The sequence below is a fragment of the Drosophila albomicans genome, chromosome 3 (assembly GCF_009650485.2).
Source record: "Drosophila albomicans strain 15112-1751.03 chromosome 3, ASM965048v2, whole genome shotgun sequence".
NCBI classification, from domain to species: domain Eukaryota; kingdom Metazoa; phylum Arthropoda; class Insecta; order Diptera; family Drosophilidae; genus Drosophila; species Drosophila albomicans.
In genome coordinates, this window is record NC_047629.2 from 11,046,294 (window position 1) to 11,072,232 (window position 25,939).

General features: G+C 37.3%; 1 protein-coding gene across 1 annotated transcript; it reads right to left on the bottom strand.

Moving 5' to 3' along the window:
• Window positions 1-4,020: 4,020 nt before the first annotated feature.
• Window positions 4,021-25,683, bottom strand: LOC117570662 (uncharacterized). The gene is made up of 2 exons (XM_034252449.2): window positions 24,812-25,683; window positions 4,021-7,391 (listed from the first exon to the last, which is right to left on the bottom strand). The coding sequence occupies exons 1-2, from the start codon at window positions 25,208-25,210 to the stop codon at window positions 6,864-6,866; spliced, it is 927 nt and encodes a 308-aa protein (XP_034108340.1). The 5' UTR covers window positions 25,211-25,683; the 3' UTR covers window positions 4,021-6,863.
• Window positions 25,684-25,939: the final 256 nt, after the last annotated feature.

Here is a 25,939-nt window from a genome sequence, read left to right on the forward strand (position 1 = left end):
TGTGAATATTGCAAAATGAGCTTCCGCCTTCGGATACACTTCCGGCAGCAATTTCCGTTTCCTCATTACCTTTTTAATACCCTGCAAAATACTTATACATGATTTTTATCAAGGTTTTGTAAATCCTGCTGCAGAGCTACAGTGAAAGTTGTGAGGAAAACCCCGAGGAGTGCTCACATTGATGTTAATCGATGCTCGAAACATCGATATATCGACTATCTAAGAAAATTTGAAGAAATGTGACATATTCAAATGGGAAAGGAGTTTAAACTGTTACTGAATCAGATGCTGGTGCTAGTGTTCAAGATAGTCAGATAATTATCTCGAATTTCAGTATCTTTTCTAAATTTTATTGCAGAACTTGTATTACATTTTGGAAAAATTAAATTTGTTTGAATTTAAATTTGCACCGTCTATATTATATATTAATAAAACCCAAATATTTATTAGGTCAACATTACCTAAGCGTTCAATACACATACTATATGTAGGTTTCCTCTTTAATTCCACCCAACCCAACATTATTACCATTATCGACTATCGAACGAAACCCTCGATAGTGGATGCCGAAAAAAGACCTTAAAAATATCGATAGTGGGAGGTTGGTTCTTCAATCCATAAGTCAATCAGTTACAAGTAGAAGTTGCAATGGATGTTGACAAAAGTTTTTATAATTTGTAGGGTATCTTGGCAGCCGAGCAATCATTCGATTATCGCATTGCTACATGAATACATTTTTGCTGCCAACTTGAAGGGCGCGCGCACGCCTTCATATGATAATTTATTATACTTCCAGCTTGGATTTAAACTGCACGACAATTATTATACAATGACGAGGACAATAGCATCGGAACATGCGAATTCGACTATTTATTCATGGCAGCAGAAGCAGAAGCAGTAGCAGCAGCAGAGGAGAACTGGGGCAAAGGGATTCCCCAGAATTAATGATGGCAAATTTGCAAAGTTCACAAATTTCTTATTAGTTGCGTTCGTGGTGGGGATGCTGACGTCGCTGCTCTGCTCCACTCTGTTGTTCGTCGTTCTACAGGCGCCTAGGCTTCATATTTCATTTTGGGCAGTTAGTTTGGGAACTGCCTTGCGGCGCTTTCTGCGGTTCTAAGTTTTCGCACTTTGGCCTGGCTCCACATCCTCATTCACATCCATTTGCAGCTCCAGCTCCAGCTCCAGCTCCATCCACATTCAGCTTGTGCAGCATCGTCAGTATCAGCGTTCGCGTGAAATTTTCCCAAGCGCTCTAATTTGAATTTTAATTGAGGTCTCTTTGAGGCTTTTTTAATGCTTTTCAGCATTTTTATTATTGTTGTTGTTGTTGTTGTTGGTTGTGGTGGTTGTTGTTTTCGGTCGGTTGCTTGCTTTGAAAATTAACAATAATTATAAATAATTATTATGCTGTTCAGGTTTTAGTCCTACGTGACTGGGATTCCACTAATGGGGTCGATTTTTTGAACATTTCGACTAACAAATTGCTCGCATTTCCTTACTTAATATAATATCTAAGTATTTACATATTGATGCATTTTCTTTATGCTACCGAAAGATTGTGATCTTGACTGTAACAAATTATGTCAGATACTTCAACAATAATAATACACTACAATAATACAATAACAACCGCAATACAAAAGCCAAGCTTTTTTCAAACAGTGAGACTGCTGAAAATGGATGCACTAAGATAAATTGGCTGGTGACAAAATGGTACCTCAAAATTTCGATAAAGAATTGATGGTAGCTATCGAAATGTATGTTGTTTTCAAAAAGTGTTTTACGATCAGTTGGTTATGCGGCTGGAAATGTCAACCAAATGTTCATCCCTTCAATAATACAGTTAACATAATTGTCCGTCTGGAATTTGCCGGCACTGACTCAAGTGAGAGAATGTTTTCAACTTCACTTATTATTGGTTATAGATTTTAGCTTACAAATTAACCTTATTATTTATTCCGATTTAAATATTGGAAAGGTGCAACGACAAGCTTCACAGCAAAATAAATCTTTTAAAAATAAAATCCAGGCGAAGACATTGATCAAACATATTTAAGTTTGAATTAACATACTTTAAATCGTTTTGCAAATTTATTAATTATATTTAAATACACAGCCGCCACTTATTATTTTAGTAATTAGTATCTATTCTACCAAGCTTAAGCTTCACTTATTCTCGGATAGTGCAGCTCGTATCCTTTCGTGCTTCTCACTTTGTCAGTGACGTTCTTGTTGTTAGAAGCATTTCATCCGATCAAACAGACAGCATGAACGACAAATACAACAATTCCAATGCATGTATGCGATAACAGCAGATCATAGTTTGAAAGCTCGAGAAAAAGCTTTGCTCATGTAAATTTTTTTAGAGGAGCGATTTGTACTAAGAAAACATTTGACAATAGTTAGGAAGCGTAACAACAGAAGAGAAGGCAAATTCCTAAGGAAATAGTGACATTGAATGAGGGAGACAGAGCGAGTGATGTGAGTGAGCGAGCGATATGGAGAGAGCTTGCACAGTAAGAGATTCCGATGACTTTGCCTCCCATTTTGAACTTTTAGTATTCAAATTGGGTTTCGTACCAAAATGCACTACTGCCATTTGAGTGCCTTTGCGGCCATTTTGATGAGAGCAAGTGAGGATATTCACCACATTTTGACTTATTATTTAATTGTGATCCGCGCATTTGTGATATCTCGTATTTGAGTGCGGCAAGTATTTTTATGACTTTTCTATGGACAGACTGACGACTTGCATTCAACTATAATATTATTTCACGTTTATGTAGGAAAATAACTAATTATATTCACTTATTTTAGTTAATCATACCTTTCAAGTAATAGTGGATTTGGTGACTAAAGTATTAATATAATAGGGAAAGAAATTTAGTATTTGTAAGATACTTCTATGATATGTAATGTGTACACTTTCTTTAATTTAAGTCATAAACGCATTAAATATTCAATCAGAAAATAATGGAAAATATTTTCCTCTGTTAGTTAATCATCCGTTAAATGTATTAATTGTTACGATTCATACATGTGTATTTATATATATTTTTTTTTAATAAATACTGTAATTATTTTATTACCATTCTTGTTTTTCTTTGATTATCGAGTGGGAAATCTAGTTATTATTGATAGATTCGCCATGTAGAAAAAAATTAATTAAGCCAAAGAGAAAATCGTTTATGTTTTATGAATTTTCATATGTTTTATAAAAAATTGACGCGTAAATTGTTCGCATGTGAAAAGCTCATCACGAAAAATGAATCAAAATCAAATAAAGTTTTCAAATGTTACTAAAGCAAAAAAAAAGATGGATAAAATGAAATTGCGTTGTCCCTCGGCGTTACCCTTTAATTTGCGATGGCAGCCCGAAAACAGAGTCAGATAGCCACGCGATGGAATAGGCAAGGGGAATGGAGGAAGTTTTTATGTGCATAAAAACACTTACATACATTCTCGTATGCACATATACACTCATACATATATTCGAGGGACATCCAAATTGTGTCATATATTTAGTTGGATGTATTGCATGAGGATTTCGCATAAAGAATTGTTGTAAATATAAATTTAATTGCGCAAAAAACTTTAAAATGCAAAATTACAAATAAATCAAAACAACAATTGACAACCAACTGCGGAAGAAAAATGTACGTGTATAGTATTTTCTGGATTTAATGGGAATTATAAGTTTTCACAATTCAGATAAAATAATTAAAAGTGATGATTAAAAATGTAATTTAAAATATGACCAGCTTATGGGCTTAAAGAGTAAAAATTGTAACTTAATTCATGATGAGAATTAGTTATGATGAGATTGTGATAGCTTGTAAATATGAGTACAGTGAAGACTCTTTAAGTTAGAAACCGTCTAGACACATTGCTAAAGATTATAAATATTTAATAATATATTATAATTCCAAAGAATGTTTAAAATGTAAGATGAAAGCAAACTTACCTTACACCAACTGAAATACCTTTAAGCGAACAACCACTAAATGATTATTTCTTTTCTTTCTCTTTTATTTTTTTGGTTTTTCAATTTTGCATTTTTTTACATTTTTTTTATGAATTTGCTACTTTGCAGCAGGCCAAAACTACGACTATTTAACTTTATTTGTTTACTTATCCACTTGATTTCACAAGTTTTTAATAAAAAATTGTCTCACGTTTATTTGACTTTTCGAATTTTCAATTTTTTGTTTTTGTTATTTTTCCACATCGAATCTCTGGCATTCAAATATTAATTTGTATTAGCATTAATTGTTGAGTTCAGCCAATTGCGTGAGAAAATATTAGCAACTGTTCATCTGTGTTATTATAATGCAGCTTAATTAAATGAATTAATTTTAAGTCTAACCCATTTAGCAGGTTCAGTGATGCTTTCGCTTTCGCTTTCGCTTTTGTTGTTGTTGTTGGTTTTATAAATGTAGTTTGTAATTAATTTGTTATAACCATTCAACGTTTACCGACGACTGTTTATTTATTTTTTTTTTTTGTGATTTGCTACAAAAAAAGCTCATTGCATTTTTGGTTTGCATTTGTTTTCATATTTGCATACAGTTTGCAGTTAATTACATGTGGCGATAGTTGATCTGTTTGCTGTTAAGTTTTTTATGGGTATTGAATAGTCGGCACTCCGAATATGTATAGAATATTTTGTTTAGTGTTTTCTTTTCATTTTGTGCTAAACTAAGCGCTGATAAATATTATATTCCAAACACAAGAGAGAAACAGCAATATTATCAAATGTGTATATAACTATGGGAGTATTAAATAATGTATATAAAAAAAATTAATTAAATGCCTTTGGACTTTCAAATTGGACGTGTGAAACTGCTCATTTTGTAATACATTTATATTTATTTCTCTTCTTTTTTTTGGGTTTTTACTTTGTCTTTCATAATAATTATTCTGGCAGGTACCTGATACTTATATATCAATTTCGGAGCGAAGCTGCATGTGGGTAGTGAGAATGCAAATCAACTACATAAATAGCATTGTAAAATATATACGATTAGAAATACAAACACATTTTCCTTTACTTTGTTAGTTTTGTTTTGAGTTTTCGCCTGCGTGTAAAAGCGCCTAAAAGCGAGCTATGCACTACTGCAAAAATGTTAGTGATTGATTTCGTGTCTTGTTGTTGTATACATAGTTCGATATATATGTATATATATAAATTTACATATATAAATGGTACATCGATACAATTATGGCAAAAACTTTGAGTTCACTTCAAGCCTACACACACATAAATAGTTAATATATATCTTATATATATATATATATATATATGTATATCTGTAGTTCAGTTTACTAATATTTAAGTTCTATCTTTGTAAATATTTTTTGGCTTTGATTTGCATAGCACTTAAAATTCTATTTTTTCTTTTGTTTGTTTTTCTTTTTTTTTTTTGTATCTACTTAATTAACTTTGGTTTAAGTTGTCATTTTCTTTTGGTTTTCGGTTCTTTTTTGCCATTTTTAACACTTAGGGTTTTTGGCAATTGGAGCTTCGGCCTTGTAGTGGCTGTAAAGCCATTTGTTGCGCCGAAAGACTCCAATTATTGGACGAATTGTTGATATACGTTGCGGTTTATGCTCAAAAAGTGTGAGAGAATGTACGAGATAAGAGAGTTTTTGTTTAGTGAGTCTTCTAGTGATAGATTAGAGCATAGCTTAGAATGGGAAGCAATACGATCAGCGTCTTTGAAATAATGTTTAACGGAATCATTCCTACGCGTTATTAATTGATGCTGATACGCATTGATGCTAGCTAAAATTATAAAATAAAAGAAAAACAATCGTATGCGCTGTGCATATTTAAGCTTAAAGGCAATACGCCAAAGCTCGCCTGCTTGAAGAGCTTTAAGTAGTAAGGAAAGAGCCACACACACACACACATATACACGTATACTATTCACTCACACCCACACAAATGCGAGCACACGTACGCATGCCTCTTGGCACACAATCACATGCTTCGACAAGCACATGTTTCAATTTGTTGCACTTTTTAAGCATTAAGTAGCTGGCCAAGCGTCAGGACTTAAACGCAATATGTGTACGAGTGTGCAAGTATGTGTGTGTGCGTGAGGGTGTGAGTGTTGGTGTGTTGGTGTGTGGGGCCAGCAAAGCGGTTTAGATGCATTTTAGCTTTTAACAGCTACTACTTTTTTATTCTGCAGTTATTTGTATTTGGAATTTTCGCACCCTTGCAGATTTGCTATGCGGAATTCATTTGTAAATCGAAATCGAAATGGAAAATAATTAATTGATGGTAAATAGTCGAAATTATTTGAATTTATTAAAGAATACCTCTTTCTATAATTTAATGGCTTTTCTCCGCAAGGGTATTTCGGCTTCGGCATAACGAAGTTACTTTTTTGGTCTCGCTATATTTTTTTTCATTTTGTTTCTGTTTGCTATTTAGTTTTGTTCAGTTTCGTAGTTTATACCATATAACATTGAAAGCACACGAATTAAGCACGTCTAGAGCATTTAGTTAAAATTACACATTACGCACTAATACACACATAGAAATATTTAACAAAAATTAAAGGAGAAGTGGAAACTTTCAGCCTGGCGTAATTAGTACGTTCTAACTTTTGTAATTTTTTTTCGGCCGCTGCTAGTCTTTTCTTTTTTTTTGTAACTTTTTATTGCTCCATGGCTCCATAGCACTAGTAGTTGTTCAGCGTAATGACGAGGCCAGAGAGTTGCAGCAAATTGTTGCAAATTGGACTACTTAAGAGCTATGCTTAGTTAGTCCAAAAACAGAGTGGACTTTCAATACTGACGTACGTACTAAGGGGTATTTGGCTTGATGTACTCACAAGGCTGCCGCCTGCCTATGAGTTGCTGAGATTGGACGGTGGTGGCCATTGCCGTTTGATTACAGCAAAATGTGTCATTTGAAAGGTGTTTGTCTGTTGGCAACGACGCTCGACGAATCCAGTGAGGCAGTAGCCCATGTTGTAGTCCTCCATCGAGATGTTCGATGTCAAATACAGTTTGAACTCATCATTGTAAGCCATCTGTGATTTTGACTTTGACTGCGCTCTACTACAGCTTCCACTTCCATTTCCCGCCGCTCCTCTCGCACCATCTCCATCCCCTCCATCACGGAAGCCTTGTGGCGTTGCTGTTGCTGGTGTTGTTGCACCGCCTGTCGCTGTTATTGGCGGCCTGCGAAAGTGTCCGGCAATCAGCAGCGAACCCTGCTGCTCCATGGGCAACATCCTTGCTCTGGTTGCCTGCCGTTGCGTGCCAGAACATTCGACAATGCGACAACGATTCGGCTGCCACCAGCAGGGCGTGATGGTCCAGTAGCTGGAGGAGGCGGTGCGCGCCCATCCCTCTTCAGGATACAGCAATATCTGTGTGGGAGCAAAGCAGAGCAGAGCAAAGAGAAAAATAGTTGAGATTTTAACCAAGGCCAATTGCAAATTGGTTTTATGTGGCAGTGCTGTCGCACTTTAATTGAAAATCTTAATTAAAAATTGAAAACTACTCAGCATTTGCATTCACGCAATGTAGCTTGTCATTATTATTAAAGCAACCCTCAATTAAACCTTTCTATTATCAAATTTATTGATTGCAAAAATAGTAATATGTATATGTACTTATATTGCAATTGTTTTTCATTATCATAATTTTCTTGTTTTTATAAATCTGAAATAAATACAAAGTAAATTGTAAAGAGAATGTTGTACTCTAGTGTTGTGTAACCTACGTTGAATATACTGAATAAACTCATTCGTTACTTTTTGATCAGTGAACTAAATCGTTCGATTCGTACTTCGTTCATCGCTCGATTTCGTTCATCATTGGTTCGACAAGTGGAACACGTGAACAAAAATGGAACTTGTAAACAAGAATGAACCAAAGAGCAAAAGTGAACAATTGAACAAGAACGAACTAATCACAAGTGAACAACTGGTCAAAAAAGAGCGATAAAAGTGAACTTATTCAGCTCGTTCATTTAATAGGTAATTTTTGTTAGTTCGTATATGACAATGTCAAAAGTGAACACCACGAATATCAGAATTACTTGTATAAACTAGGCTAGTTACACAATTCAATGGAATTAATGTTTAAGCCCAGACTTAAGCTATCTCTCTAGGTTAATTAACAAACGAACTTTCAATGCAATTTAATCGATTTTTTTGGTTTTCCCTTGCTGTGCTGTTTGTTTGCACCACAAATGTTGCTTGTTATTGTTGTAGTGGTTACTGGCATTTGGCATATGACATATGCCGCCTTATTTAACTGCAGCCCATAAATAAAATGCGTTAGTTAGTTTATTACAAAGTCCATGCAATGCTGAGTGCGGTTATTGTGGTCGCAGAAAGGAATTTTGTTGTGAATCTATTTATTATTATTATTATTATGTTTTCAACCCTATGCGTATGCGTAATAAGCGACAGCGTAGACAACAATAATAAAGCACAGCATTAAACAAAGTAAACAGAGGGCTGCCTCGATTTTAAACGCGAACATAGGGAGGAAATCTCTGGCATTTAAAAAAATATTTTTCAACTGAATTGAAATAAAGCAACCCAGTATAAAAGAGAAGAGAAAACTTGAGCCCCAGGCTGAAGCTGTGGCGCAACGTCGCCAGTGGCAAGTGGCAAATAGCAACTGCCCCTAGATGGGCATTGGACGTTGGCTGTTGCGCGTTGTCCGTTGCTCGTTGTCCGTTGGTTGGGGCAACAGCAGCTGCTTTTGAAATTGAAGTGGCTGCAGTTTCAGCTGCAAAGTGGCAACTGACTGTTGCCTGCTGGATGCCGACTACCGCCAGAAAGATAACGCTAGCAGCCTGGCTTCAAGCTTCCATTCAGTTGCTGACTTTAACGTAAAATGCTTATGAGGATGTTTTTGTTTTTTTCCTTTTTTTTTGTGCAGTTTGCAGTGCGGCATAAAGGGCAGCCGCGCAGGTAAATTGTTTAAAATTAATGTGCCGCAGACAACGCTTAAAAATGCATACATTATTTCTTCTTAATTTGCTCTTAACGCATCGAACATCTACATACAACATCAACAACAGTAATAATAATGGGCTTGCAGCTGCCACAGCCACGCTACATTAATCCCAAATGAAACCCACTTGACTATTAATGAAAATTAAACGATTTTCGAGTGGCCACAATTGAGAGGCAACAGCAACTGATATTGGTATCGGTTTGGTAATACTTTCACATTGCGCATTGTTTTTAATATTAGGTGATGATTACCAATTGTAAAAGGTTCACACAATATATAACTATAGCAATATTAAATTATGTATTATATACTAGTAAATAAAATCAGAATTACGAAAATAACAAAACTCTTTATTAATAATCGTATTTACAGACACGAAATAGTAATATTAATAATATTTAATATACATGCACATGAAAGTCAAATATGCCAATTTGCCTCATCATCAACTCTGCCTTTTTTACTATTTACTTAAATGAATATGCATTCTCCATTCTTTTCTCCTTTGCCTCCTTCCGCCATTGACTGAGATTTTTCTATAATATACTGCATTCTTAATGCTGCCAACTTAACCTGTTTATATTACTAACCTAGCAATCATTTTGTGTTTTACAACACTAAATTAAACGATATATTTCAAAGTTTTTTACACTGAAAATTGCCTTCTTTTGCAAAAGTTCTTGTAATAAATATTTCAAAAACTAATTTAATTGAATATTTTAGTTAATTTTAGTTTAATAGGGATGCTGCAAAAGTTATAAAAACATGAAAAAAGTAGATGGTCAAATTTACAAATTACAAATATGGAGGAAAATAATTGGCTTTTGGAAATTTATTTACTGTTGTCAGTTATGCAATCGCCACTTAATTAGAGACCACAAAATAATGTCGTTAGTCAAATAATTAGCGAAGCGACCAACTTCAATTGCATCGCATTGCAGTTTTTGCATCATATGATTGCCGCTTTAAAGCCCAAAAGCTTAACCGCAGTTGCTGGCCAATAACTAGTTGTGTGGGATTTCAGCAGCTCCATGGCTGGTGTGAGGATGTTTGGGTCATCAATCGCCCAGTCAGATTGGCACACGCAAACACACACACACACACACACGCACACACACTCTCGAATAGAGACACAGTGGGAAATTGTGACAGGTCGCACGTGCTGCATATATGTCAACTAGCCCCACATGGCAATTGCTGCGCTGAAATTGTGCGCTCGTGTCTGAAGAGTATGAAAAAATTGGGAAATAGGAAAAGTTCAAAGGAAAGCGATGTGGTGGAGCAGCACCTTAATAAGCTGCCAAAATGCGCAGCTGGTTAAGGGTTTCGGCAGAATGCAGAATTCAGTTGTGGAGTCAAGTCCGCGCTGCAGTTGGCGCCCAGCCATTGCATTATTCAAAGTTGCCAAAGTGCATGCTGCGAAATTGAAAATGCAACGCAACAAATCGCTTGCCACTATCAAGGGTCATAAAATTACCCTCTCCCCCACTCCCCTCTCCACACTCTGATGACTTTGAGCGGGGGAGGCACATAGATTCAACCAAGCTCAGAGAGACACGTTCGCAGTGGAAAATCACTTCCGCTTTGGGCTGCGAACTGCAGCGTTGGCAATTTCATAGCCAGGGCATCAGGTGGCATTGTCGATGGCAAAATCGAAAACGTGGCTGCCAATGCGGTTGCTTCCTGGTCCTTGGCTATGTGGAATGTGAATGAGAGATGGAACGAGAGTGGGGGAATGTAAGTGAAGTACGAGTAGCTGACTGGTTGCCTTGAGGCGTCCATAATCGATTTCTGCTGGCACGCAATTGTTTGTTGACTTTGGTTTTTATTGCGTGGCATTTTATTGCGACAGCAGAGAACAGCACAGCACAGCAGAGTAAATAACCTTTTCTTTGGCGCGCGCTTCAAAGTTACTTTAGCCACTTGCATTGTCAGAGCTCAGCTGGTAACTTTGTCTATTAATTTGCTTAATGAGTTCATTGACAAATATTGAACGGTTACATTGCTGCCGCCGTTGTCGACTCCTCCGCATCTGACTTAACAAATAAGGACGCCCAACTTTTTCCTGGCGGGCGAATGGTGAATCGTGAATGTTGAAGGCGAACAGCGAAAACTTTTCTCATTTCGTTCGACGGGCGCTGACATTAATTAATTAAGTGCTGCCGCAGATATTTCAACACTTTAACAGTCACTCAGTTTGCCAGTTGGCTATTACTTAGTCAAATTTGTTCAATCCGAAACGGGGATGTATGTATGTGTGTGTGTGTGTGTGTTCTTGGGGCACTTCAAGTTAATTACTCGCCCTTATAAGTATGCTACACTGCGTAGCTAAATCCAGCGTAAGCTCGAAAATCAAAGCTTCAACACGATTGTCTAAGCACTTGAGGCTTAGCCCGCTGTCGCACACACAAAAACACTTACCGACAGACATCCCGCATCCTCAGTTTCATCAGTCTATCCTCCATTCTCTACTCCCTTACCCGCTCTTCTCTCCGCCCACATTGCTTCATTCAACATTAATTTCATTCGTTTGGCTTATTACAACCTGGAATGCTGTCTGCATTCTAATTAAATAAAGAGCAGGACATCTGTATAATATTATTGGATATTGGTCAATGAAGAAAAACAGAGTATAGCACTCGAAGTTCACTGCTTCCTCCTAATCTAACTAAAACGATTTCAAGAGTATGCGCTATTCCAACAGTTATTCTCTATTCAATAAAACCTTTTGTTGCAGATTTTTATTTGATTGGACCCTTTCACAACTTGACTTTGAGTTTTCCTCAACGCTCTTACGTGTTTCGAGTATTCTATTCTATTCGAGAACCAAAGAAATTCCAGTTCTCTCTTTCCATTTTCCTCTCGTAAACTGTAAATGAGTTTCGGTTGGCCAAAAACTTATCTCTTGCTTTTATTCTCAATTGGTATTGCCATTCGTATTTATTTATGCATCTCACGCGCTACATTTTGTAAGAATACCGAATCTCCGTTCATGCTGAATACTCCATACTATTCAGGCTGAATCTAGTATACCCTGTATCTGGAGCTGCTTTCAAATTGGCCTGCAGTTGGCAGGGGTGAAAAATGCTAAAGTTTTAATAAGTTGCTCATTAGCAGAGAAAATGAGGCAGGCAAAACAAAATAATTTACACGGCCAACATCCGTTGCAATTAAGCTCGAAGGCAACTGAAATGCTCTGGCTTAGGAAGTGCAGGAGATTCTTCTATCCCTTTTTTTGTGGCCTAACCCAGCTGAGGACCGTTCCGCCTTAACGTCGGAAGGCCAACTTTACGCCGCGGCGTGCTGTAAATGTAGATGTCAACGGATGTTAGGAAAACGCCGGCGAAAGATGCTTCGGCCTCAAAGTTTGCCGCGAGTATTTTCTAAATTTAATGAGTTGTATTAAGGCGAACTATTTCCTTACACTCGCTCTCACATCCGCACCCGCAACCCGCAACCCTGTTTCCCCCATTCACCCAGCATCTTGAGAGCGCCACAACTTTGGCGTGTTGTTAAGCGCAACTTTATATGGCAAACTTTTCATGTGTCTCGGATGTTTCCCTTCTGCCTCTGGCTCCTTCCGCTTCCACATTGCTCGTAATGCAGAAATTAAAGTTCTTGGTCAAAGTACAAGCGTCTCAAAAAGTTTTTGTGCTATTCGCAGTTGACATGCTGAGGCACAGGATATGCGTAGCTACAAATTTGATATGTTAGACAAGCGCTGCGGCGAACTACGAGATGCACAGTAGATTTCATGCGTCATATTAGTTGATAAATTTTGCAAAAAATTAAAACGGTTATAAGTAAAGTGTCCAAGTTTCAAATCAGATGACAGGTTGAAATTTATTAAATAGTCAATCGTCTTTTTTATGAGCATTCCATCTATTATTGTTAACATTTTCACTATGGTTTTTTAATTTTATTGTATTTATTTTATTTGTTGTTTTCAACAACAAAAGGTAAGTATTTCGAAACTATATTGATTTTAGCGGAAAGCATAAATCATCTATGCTGGATGAAATCATCCTTACTTAAGCTCTATCCACGCAGGAAATTGAAAATACAAAAGACATTTTTTCGTGTTGTTTTCTTCAGACCAAAATACAAGTGAAATCCGGAGCACCTTGAAACGAAAATTTTGGTTTTGGTCGCAAAACAAAAACGAAAAGTGAAAATCGGACCACGCTTTTATAATAAGTAATATACATTTATTTATTCTTATTTTAGCTGCTTTTCGTGCAAGTTGATATGTTTTGGTGTTTATCGCCTCTTACTTAATCTCTAGTGTTATCGATGCCTTTACATCGATTAGCGAAAGTTAATTTCAGATTTGTATGCAGATGCTGCTCGTTTTGACGATGCCGGTTTCATTTACACAATTACTGCAATTACTATTGTTTATTATTTTATTTCTCAGTGAAATCTGAGGCAATTATAATATTTCATTGTAAACCAAAATCAAGGAACCCTGATTAAGTTGTTCTTTTCACCTGTCGTTTGTCGAGTATCAATACACAATGCTTATCTAAAATATATGCATACATAATACACCTTATAGTATATTGGTATTCACATTTTCTTGCAGAGTCGTGCCATGTGAGTAGAGCAAGTATCTTTCCCTGTTGGGTTTACCGTGTGTAAAAGATTAAGCACATTTAAGTGACAGGGCTGAAGACGAGAGCGGAGACAATGTGCCACGCATGTGCTACAATTTTAAAGTAGCATTAATGAGCAGCAAGCAGAGATTTCCACACACACGCACACACACATATATGAGCTCCGACAAGAGCCTCGTTGCACGGGAGCGGCACTAAAATGCCTGACAGGATAAGCTGAACACAGCTAAACTTTATAAAGCAGATCCCTGACTCAGCAGATAACTGTTTAGACAAGTTGAGTTATAGTTTCCGTAAGCAGGACTCGTTAAAATGTTAAAAAGTATGAGCTGCGTTCGTGTGCAACGCGAAAGTTGACATACTACAGCGAGTACTAAACTATGTCTTGAAGGTTTAAATTCTTATTGGCAACAATAAGTCCGCTGCTGCTGTATTTTATATACAATACGAATGCGCTCAGTCACGCTCCGATTCACACATTGAGCCAATGGGCCAAATCCCCAGCCAACAACCGCTCAAAAGTTGGCGCTTTGTAACTTATGCCAAGTCAATGTTAAGTTCCCCTTGTGTATTGCAAAATAGCTCATCAATAACCCATTTGGCTAACGCTAGGCTCATGAAAAGGTTGCGCCACAACGAGGCGGGTTGGATTTGACCTGACCTCCGTTGGATGCAGCCTTCCTGTCGGATGGAGTTTTTGCTTTCAATACACACCGCCACGAATACAAATACGAATGTGAACACGATTGGGAATGTAAGGAACGACGATATCTACATAGTATATGCTTGGTATAAAGCAGTCTTATGCGTGGATTCACATTTATTCAGAGTCTGCATTCATACTTTAATAGTGCTGGGAATTGAAGGAGCTGCACATAAATCAGTTGTGGAAATGGAATGACAAGCGTCTGCTTATAAATTTTCTCAACCAATCAGCGCCAATTTTACCAGTTCCTTGTTTCAATTATTGTTAATGACAGACCACCTGCTGAGGGAGTTGTTGTTTTCCCATTTAAAATCGTCGAATTTACCAACGTCAGAGCATGCAACATGTTAAGCAGCACAAAATGAAATGAAAATTTAATAAAATAAAAATATACGACTTCATACGCCCGAGCAGAGCAACCCAAGCGTAAGAAGAAGAGCCTGTGGCGGCAGGGAGGAGGTGGAGGAGGCAAAGTCGAAGACGTTTGCTTAAATGAAGATATATGCCAGCCGGGCGTATGAGTAATATGCGCAAATATGCGCATAAAATAAAGCAACTTGTAGCAATTTCCCCGTTCCTCTCACTCTTCCCTTCTCTCTCATCTCCCTCGTGCTGCCTTTCATCCAGCTGACTGCCTTGCCACTTTGGCGGCGCTGCCTTCTTGTGTTTAATTTAGCCAACCATAAACGTAATGCGGCGCCTGAAGTACGGACTCTCCGAATTTATATGGCGCCACATAAAATCGGCTTCCCCCTTTGACGTCTCGCCCTCGTATTTCATTGCCAAGCAGTGCCTAACTTAAAATCTTTTTATTTGCGTCTGCTTTAAAGGCAGCAGTTTGTTTAATGTTATTCAGCCCAACCCAATTGCACTGTGGGAGCTCGATGTTTCACAAATATAATTTAATTGAATTTTTGGCAGAAAACTTCAAACATTGACGAGGTTTTTGTTGATTGTAAAATAAAAATAATATAGTCATATTGTTAGATGAGTTTTGAAATGTTTTAGTGGAACTGTAATGCTTTTACTGATTTTAAGGGGTCTCTACTTATAATTAATAGCTTTTACACATAAGCTTATTATTAACTGTTCAACTCCTTCTTTAATTCTCTTTTAATATTTGTTTATTTGAATAGTTTGAGTGACTTTCTCTCCCATCCAAAGTCAATATCCTACCCTTTCTTATCTACTCTAAAAGGATTTTCTATTTGTTTCATCTGCGAACCCCATTGTGATTCCTCTATCAAAGGCACGGCATAGCAGGGCATGACAGGGCGCTGTATAATGTCGCCATTCCGCGAATCCGTTGGCTGCCAGCACGTTAACATATCTGCGATACCATCCATCAAATATCAAGCGCTCTTGCTGCTGATGTGGATGAGGATGAGGATGGGAATATGGATAGAGTTGGGAATGGGGATGGCATGCTGTGTATGTGTGCTGGTCGGATGACTCCGAGTGCCTCCTGTCGAGCCGTCAAATTTGCAAAACCTGCCATTCCCCTTTGTCAGACTTGTATGAGGATGAATACGATGAATATTGTGGCCTGGCTCAAGTTTATTCGAGTGTATCAAGACATTTTAAAGCTGGCTCCTTTATCTGCTCTACTTGTACGAGTACGTATATAAAATTTAAGTTATTTTGTTGTCTAGTTCATTGAATTAGCTCAACACACACATACACACACACACATACATACACAGCATAGAAAATAAATTGAATTAAATTGATGCGCTAGAAAGGAGTTCTTCTTGCGCTCTCGGCTTGTTTGGCAGCAACTGAAAAGGAAATTGCTTTTAATTTTGGCACAAATCTCTTTTTAATTTTCCTTCTCTGGCAAAAGACAAAATGGGAGCACCACACAGCTTGAGCTTGGGTCCAGACAAATCTTGTTTGCCATCAAATTCCGGACTCGACTCGATTCCACCAGGCTGGCTGGCAAGAGTCACAGTCTCGAGCCAAACGTAGCATGACAGCACATGTGCCATCGAAATTGCCACACACAAAGCTAATCAAGCGGCAGCTGTGTGCCATCAAATTGCTGTCTATGCCACAGCAACGGCCACAGCACAGTTATAGCCAAAAACTATGGCATACTTTCAGGCGCCAGTCACTAACAATTTACCATAGGCAATGAGCAAAGTCTGTAAAGCCAGTTATCCGAATGCTAAATAGATGCTGCAATAATTAACTGCATTATTTTAGCGACAACAGTGGAGAGAAGCGAGTGTTGTTTCTCATTTTTCAGGTGGCCCTATTGTGCTCTCTCTTGCCAGCAGCTTAGCTTGGCATTAACGCAATTTGTCACAACAGACGACGCCGCAAACTCCGTCGGCGCTCCTCTGAAAGCCTCTCCCGACAGCTCAGTAGAGAAGCAAACGATTCCGCACAGTGTAGAGAGGCAGAGAGACAGAGGCAGAGGCTTCTCCAATAAGAAAACATGCTTTATGTAGAGCGTAGCTCTTGTACATTGTCTAACAACAACAGCAGCAGCAGCTACCATGGCACATTTATCCGACAGGTGAAATGAAATTGTGTTGGCAGACTCTCGCACTCTCACACCTCCGCACACTCTCATTTTCCCACACCTCGCGTCCACACACACACACACAATTCAAGCACAACATTTATTTTGAATGTGAAAGGCATGAAAATTAAAAAATTCCTCAACATTGACAGCATACATATACATATATATATTTGTTTTAGTTTTAGTTTGCTTACCCAGTGAACTCCAGCGAAATTTTATTTTAAACAAGGTGTGAAACATACATAACAGAGGCATAAGAGGGAGTTACGGGGGGTTGAAAAAAGAAAAGTTTGCGGTTATTCCGCTTGGTGGTTTAACGGTTTGCCTGCACTTTGCATCAGAATTTCGGTTGAAAAAGTCTCTCTTTTTGGCTTTGGCTAGGCAAGTGCCTTCTGTCGTTTTGACAGCAACAGCACGTGCAAGTGAAGGGTTCTTTTGGCCAGCTATCCCTAATCCTTTTGGCTCCAAAGTAAGCTGAATTCCGAGTACCAACTGAACCGATGGAAGTGCATTTGTCACTCATTAAATTACGCATTCATTTGCTCATGTTGATGATTAATCTTGAAGTTCAAATAAATGATAGAATTCTACTGAATCTAGATAGTGAATTAATTTATAATATACTTCAATTTGAAGATTTATACTTTGAAGGTCTGCATTGAAAAATAGTGGTCAATAAAAGCACATCAGCTTGGAACTATTGCTAAAATATAATATAACAAAAAAAAATACAAAATTATACCAAATGTTATATTTGGTATATGGATAGTATATATCTTAGATAACAATATACTAGATTGTAAACAAAATCTATTAATAGAAAAACCTTCATTTCGCATATCGATATACTCATTCATACAAAATATACCATAAAATAAAAAAATATACACCAAGTGCAGCCAGTATTTGCTTAATAAAATTATTTTCTGAATAACTTTTAAGTTTTTTATCTTATCGCAACCAATTTGAAAGAATCATAAGATTAGTTTCATCTTTAAAGTTGGCGAATATAAAAATTGGCCAATTTCATAGTCTACTATTTAAAGTGGTTTTCTGCTTTTGACATATTGGATTGCTTCTCGCTTTCTCAGAGAAATTATCGTCGCCACAATCGCAAAACTCGCCACTCAGCAGTTTTGGTAATCGCAATCTATTTAGGGTTCTGGCAACGCCACAAACTAAAATTAAGCATACGCCTTGTGGGTTGCGGTAGTTTTATCGGCCCAAGTAAATCGCCTTAGCTGCTTTACTGGGTTTTAAGCTCTAATAAACTAGCTGAAATGCATAGTTAAGCTGCTGTGCAGGCTGCAGAAGCGCGTCCAGCGTGGATGGCATTGAAAGCGTGGGCTAAGAAGCCAGCCACACCCACCACAGCTGTCAGTTGTAGGCGTGACTGAAACTTTGTCTGGCATTTAAATCAGCGCCATGGTGAATAAATCTAAAAGTGCTGCTTACTTATCGGCGTCTCTTGGCTTTTAGCCTGGACTGCAGACAACGCGTCGCGACGCGACGATGAGCCAGTGTTGGTAAACGTAGCAATAGATGCTGGATTTTGCCGCTGCCATTTTGGCTGCTTTTTCTATCTCATTCACTTGCTGTCGCTCCTTCTTGACTGCTTCTTCTTCTGGTGGTGGTGCTGCTGCTGCTGTTTCTGGCTGCAAATCAGGATAATAAATTCCAATTTTATTTAGTCAGTGAGGCGGCAAAGCACCCTTGTCATCGTCAACGCTTGGTATCTGAGAGGGGTCATCGCAGAGAGGACAGCCAAAAAAAAAAAGGCAAACGCTTCATCTGCTCTGGAAAAAGGGCTGACTGACTCGCAGTCCATTCAACTACTTGGATTAACAGTTCATTTTTATGACTTGGACCAAATACCGAAAAAACTAGGATGGTCTATTTTGTTTGTGAAAAACGATGTAACAAGTAGAGAAAGGAAGTTCAATTCTGAGCTCAATTCAAGCGAGAAAATGTCAACCGTGATCAAATAAATTAAATTAGTTTTTAAGATGTTTAGAGTTAAAGACAATATGTTTATATATACTTCAGTGTACATGACTTAAATACCTAATAAGAAAATGTATAAAAATTATTGGTGCTAGATTCGAAACAAGACAATGTTTCAACTTAGAATCTGCTGTCCATATTTGATATAGAATTTAGTCCTCTACTATTAATAATTTTTGTTACAGAAAATGCAAAAATTTGACATGTATATTTTAATATGAGTACTTAAGACAATAACAAAAAGTCTCATAAAAATAAAAATAATACAGATAACAAAATATTTAAATCAATTAAAATACCTTAATACCAAATATTATACATAAAATTTAAAATTTGTTTTGATTCGAATAATCTTTTGGGATTTCGGTGAATTCAGTCTTTCAACATTTTTTGTCGCTTGCAAATGTTTTATTTTTTGTGATTATTTTCGTGTCAAACAATTGTGAAAGATCAGAGTTAGCATCAATTGTGATAATGAAATGAGAAATCCTTTACGTATTTCATCAAAGAATTTATGAATTCTTACGAATATCTCAGTAATGTACTCCGACATCATTGTCTACAAATAAAGTACTGGGTCTTTCAAAGTTAAAACTTCAGTTATTCTATCTTTTTATTTTATAAGCTCGGAGCTGGCGTCGCTACTAAAGCGTTTCTTTGTTACCAGAGCGAGGCATTGAAATAAATTTGCTCCCGAATTGTGTTTTTTGTCGTCGGCGCCTGCTTAACTTTTGCCGGACATAATCAGGCCTGATTGTAATGAACGTCACAGTAGGAGTCCAATCATCGGTACAGCAAACTCAGTTGACCACAAAACACAGGATACGGATCCCACCAGTTCTGCAAACCGCGTTTAACCAATGCGACAGTTGTCCCGAGCACATTAGCCGTGTTCTAAAAATGTTGCAGAACTCAAGCGGCGTTCAATGGCCCCTCACAGAAACACACACGTTAGGGGAACTTAATCGAGATGCACGACATATGGCAGCTTCCTCTAGTCCTTTTCTTTTCTGTCTTTTGTCTCTGCTTTCTCTTCATTGCCTCTTGGCAATTACAACGTTGCAAAGCTGCTGTCGCTTTTTTTGCTTTTCATTTTGCATGGGTTTGAAATTACGAGAATGTATGTGTGTGTGTGTCGCAAATAAACATTTCATCGTGTTGCATGATTTGAATATACTCACAAAAATAAATAAAGTAATATAATATAAGCAAAATAAAAATGATTAATATATGTATATTGCTATACAAAAACATTTCATAGTTTAAAATTATATATTTTTTTAATCTACATTTATATTTAATTTATATAAACATTTCGCCACGTTGAATGATTTAAATACACTCACAATAATGAACGTATTCATACAAGCATCCAATTATTTTTCATATTTTTTATAATAATAATTTACATATACTGCTCTATAAACGAACTTTTATTAGTTGTATACTATATATTTCTTATCTGCATTTATATTTATATATGTATGTATCACAATAACAAAACATCTCACTATGTTTTAAATATGCTCACAAAAATGAATGAATTAATATAGTATAAGCCTTGATGCCATTATTTTTCATTCATTCTCTTTAAACGAGCAATTCTTAGATAAAATTATATATGCATTTTTTTAATCTACTTTCATATTTCATAAAGATTTAAATAAATGCCCATATATTTTAATTATGAATGAATGAAGAATATTTTGAATAAATGAAAATAATGCATTAGTCAAAAGCAGTATTTATTTCTAAATAGCAAATTTTTTTAACGCCTTTTTCATATTTAATGTATTCTTCATTCATTCTTTACTTATTATATTTCATTTTGTATTAATTTAAAAATTTATTATTTATTACTTAAAAATGATGTATTTTTTTAAATCTTCATTTATATTTCAATTATTTTGCATACATATAACTCAACTCTGTTTGAGGCTGGGTGATCTCATGGCCTGTTCCTTCAATGCTTGCATACAGAGTGAGCCTAGGCGCACAAAACATATTCACTGACAGCGAGGCGACAGACTGGGCAGACTGGACAGGATGGAGGATAATGGGGTGGACCAGGAAGACAGACAGATGGGGCAGTCACTTCCGCTTGCTAGCGAGAAGGCGAACGAGCGACCGAGGCTGTCCATTTTATAATACCCTTTTTTTGTTTGAGCTCTCACGGCTTTTGTTGCCGGGCAGTTGCTTGATTTGCATTTGCATTTGAGCTATCTCCGGGAACTGGCAGTCAACAGCAGGCAGCAGCCAGCAGGCAGCAGCCAACAACCAACGACAACAGCCATAGATACAGCTACAGCAACCAGCCATAGCATAATTATGGGCTATGAAAGGGAATCAGACTTGGGGCTAGTTTTTTATGCATGTGCTGAGTCACTAATGTTGGCACATGATGATTTCTTTGAAGCGCAAACTTGGCAGAGCGAATGTTTAACAATCAGAGACAGAATCACAAATAGAAAGAGAGAGAGAGAGAGAGAGGGAGAGAGAGAGGGAGAGAGAGAGGGAGAGAGAGAGGGAATGAAAAAGAGGGAGAAAGGGAAAAGGAAAGTAAGCAGGAAGTGCCTCCGACACTGATAAACTGAAAGAAATGAAGCCTTTAAGCTGCTTTGTCCAAAGTTTACGATAGTTTGGCTTGTTTACTTCGTAATGGGCACTTTGTGCACAAAGTGCAGACAATTAAAAGCAAGTGTGCTTGATATGAAGCGAATGCTCCCAAAGCTCTCTCTTTTATCAATTGAAAATATTATCAAAGTGCTGGGAATGTTTCTAACTTATTATTATTACTACTCTGAATATAACATAAGTTTTATTGGATCTTCCTAAGCTATTTTAAATAAGCTAATTGAAGTTACTATCTTTCTTGATGTTAACTCATGTACATTCTGTTATTACTTTAAATTGAATTCATTGGTAATCAAGTCAGTTTTTCCTTTTTAAACTTTTCTTCTGTTTTGGTATTCAAATTAAAAGCAGAACTTTTTCTTTATCTATTTTTAATGTTATGAAATTAATCGGAATGTTTTTAAGTAATAATCTGATATTTAAATTATTATTATTATTACTACTCCCAATGTAAGTTTTATTAGATCTCTCCAGGCTATTTTAAATCAAGCAATTAGAGTTGCTTCCTTTCTATTGTTCACTTAATTTCTTATTCTTCTTGTTCAATTAAATTAAATTCATTTGTAATCAGTTTTGTAAGTCAGTTTGCCTTTTTGAACCTCGCTTCTGTTTTGGTATTCACCTTATAGACTAACTGCATTTCACGGCTGCCTTCCAATGAGCTTAGTTGATGACATAAAAGTAATGATATTAGAGTGTCTGTTGGAGGTTACAAAGCCGCCCCCAATTTCCGGAGTGCAATATAATCCCAAGCATTTTGTTTAAAGGGTAGGTTTTTTAGGTGGTTGTAAATGGATTTGGTTACCCGCCCTGTGGCTTGGCTCAGATGTCTGTACAATAGCTTCACTCCAAAATCGATGGAATGGAGTGAGGTGTAAATTAAACTCTAAACTGAAGAAACCCTCTCGCGTATTGTTACAACAGCTAGAAACAGTATCAGTTATTTAGAAACATTCACCAAGTGGATGAAAGGCTTTTCAAAGAGTTTTACAATAATTTATGATTTCATTTAAATTTTGGTTGTGGGTATGAGTTTTACAAAATCTGGTAATATAATAACAATGCTTTGTCAATTCCGTATCAAGTAGGTTGTGTATTTTTTGTTTTATTTATTTTTGTAGGTTGAAATATTTGATATGCAAATTATAAGATGATTGCTTGAGGAGGAATATTGAAAAATTAAAAAAACGATACATAGTAGTGTTCATTACAGCAGCCTCCTAGCTCTAACCGTAAGGGCAATGCGTTATTAGTTCAGCCACTTAATAACGTAATTAGTTGTAAAAAAAATTGTAGCCTCCTAACTCTTACAGTCTGAATTGTGCCTTGATATTTGAGTCACTTAAGAACTTAATTAGTCAGTCAGTCTGAACAAACTATTTGTAGTTAGAGTTGGAATTTAGAATATTGACTTCTAACTGCACTATCGCACAACATAAACAGCTGTGTACAAATTGCAACCTCCTAACTCTTACAAACCGAGTTACGTGTTGATAGCTCAGTCAGTGAGTTTGTCAGCCACTCTGTCAGAACAATGCTATTACCAGATCACTCGAATAGGGGGTTTCAAATTAAAATTTTTTTTGATTTGCATAAATATCTTGATGCCCTGTGCCACTCTGTCTAGCTTTCACTCCTGCCCGTAGTCTGACGTATCATAGTCCTTGCACTTTTTGTGGTAGAGCAGGAGCAGAAGCAGAAGCAGATGCTGCAGCATTCGGCTGGTCAGTGCAAAATAGACTGAAATTGATGATGTCACTTGATAGGGCGAATGAGTTTTTCATTTTTCACTTTTCACATTTCACATAGCAGAGTCCAGAGATGGACTCGCTATGCCAGTGAGGCACCAGCCACTGGGAGAGCTTCTAGTCGGAGTTCGAGTTGGAGTTTGAGCGTCTGCTCCACGTTCGTGTTGTTTAACAAATTCATCCTGTTGCTTGCGCTTCAATGCGTAGCTAGTGCCTGGAGGACAGCCGCTTGCATTGCATTGTATCCTTTAGAACACACACACACACACTCACTTACTACCTACCATATGTATACCCACACATACACCAACACTTATGCACACTTGCACATACACGAGTTTACATAAGCGATTTTTGGGCTGGCCATTGTTGTGCATCGACCTGTTTGATTGGTTTGCTTTTTGCACGTTTTTAATTAGCAGCATCAAAGGAGAGGAGCAGCACAGAGTGCTGAACATTGTAGCATGCCACATACGAGTATAGCCTTTAAGTTAGTGCCGCATTTAACAGCATGGAATATTTCATATGCGCACTGCGGGCTCAGCCACAATGCTAAATGATTTATATGGAAAATATTATGACTACGGTTATGAGCACGAATATGAGTCTTTGCCTGAGTGCGGCTATAATAGAAGAACAATCTACTCGAGTGTGTGGCGCCACAGTATTGTGTTCGAGCACCTTGCAGGCGCCACTAAATAATAGAAGTAGTGATAGCAAATTTTGCAATAATTCTAATCACTTGTGTATTGCATGTGCTTTTTGTGTTAAAGTTCAATCTCTCTCGACTACTTTTAAGAGTTCCTTGATGTTATGAATGTTTCGCTTTAATTAAAAGTCAAGTCAATAAAATGTCTTCAATGGCAAAAAAAAAGACGCTGAGTTTACAAAGAAAGAAAAAAGAAACACCTTTCCAATAAGACATTTAATTCCAATTAAAAATGTTTTCCACTTAATTTATTACGTGCTTATTCAGAGTTAATTCTTAATAATTAAAGCACAAGCATTAAGCGAATGTAAACTGTGAAATATGCGCATTATATTTTTGAGTAAAGCATCCTATAAAATTGTATTTGAATGAATTCAATGAATCTAATATTTTGTAAGAATACTTCTTTCATATTTTGATTGTAAAAGGTTAAATTAAAATGTGGATCTATATACTTTTTTATTCAGTTAAGTTCAGCTAAGTTCTGTTTTTCAATCTGGTTTGAAGATATAATCGACTCATTGAATTCTTAAAAGTTAAGACAAATACTTTTATATTTAGTTTAATGAGTAGCAAAATTCCGCATTTCAATCTAGTTTAAAGATATCATCGACTTATTGAATTGTTATACCCAAATGATTTCAGTAAATTGTCTTTGCTGTTTTGTTATTCTTAAAGTTATTTAATCTCAGCTTTGCCGGTAATCTCAGGGCTTTTAAATTTGTATCAATTTTGTGCAGAAGCAAGTATCTTTTTCTCGCATTTTGCTCGTCATTGGCAAGCAAAATAAAAAGCACAGACTGCTCGCTTAGTCAGTTACTCACGTTAAACTTTGGAAATCGCAGAGCGGCAGTTTTTGGCACTCACCTTATTGGAATTGCCATTGAATTTCAATAGCTTCTTGCAGGATTTGCCGCGACTCTCGAAATAGATTTCTTGAGGGGTGCGTCGACGTCGCTGCGATGCTGCTGCCGCTGGCTGAGTCGTTAGTGTTTTGCGTTGCATGAATAGTGTTTCGGTTTGGCTGCATTCAGTGCCTGCCACCAAGCGTGTCGCCTTGTGGCGACTCACGCAGAACAGGCGACTCAAGATGCCGCAACAACCGTACGACGAGGGCGACGAAGACGAAGACGTGGCTGTTGTTGTTGTTGTTGCTGCTGCTTCTGTTGTGTCTGTTGCTGCATTGTTGTTGGTGGGACAACAGCGGGCGGATATGGTCATTAGGTTGGCATTGTGTTGTGCCTGGCGATTGACATCCATTTCCATTGTGGGCCGCAACAACAAAAAACTGTTGCCTACTTATGCGCGCAGCGAATTTATTTCGCTTTCCTTTGCTGCAGATGCTGTTTAAACACAACTTCCGACAATTTCGCTGTCTAGTTGTTGTTTCTTCTTTATGCAAATTGTCAGTGGGAAGTGGCTGTCAGCTTTGTGCGTGAGTGTGTTTATGTGTATATTTGCTTTTGCTGTTGCTTTTTGTCTGTTTTTTTTATTGCTATTGAATAGCAACGCGCTGTGGCAGGTGGTTTAATGTTGCTGTTTATGGTTCTCGCTGTTGCTGTTTGCTGTTGCTGCTGCTGGTTGCTAAAGACACAATAACTTGGCGCCCTCTCACGCATACACACACAAATAGAAGCACACCAATACGTCGCACTCTGCCACAACAGGCAACAAACACACAGAATAAAACACACGCACTTCGGAGTGAAGCCGCGTCGTTTGCGAGTCGAGAGCACCGAGCCAACTGAACGCAGCGACTGTTCGAGTGTCGCTTGCTTTTGCCTCAGCCACTAGCTGGCCAGCGTTGCCATATGTTTTGCTGTCGCGTACTGCGCATGCCTGGCCAAACAGTGGGTGCTAAAAGCATGCGACGCGTCTGCTGCTTGTGAATGAAGCTTAGACTTTGGCTGAAGCTGTTTACGTTAGTTGTTACACTTCTGCTGGTTGTCTACTAACTGGGGGAGGAAGAATGAAGCTGAGCGGGCTGCTATACTT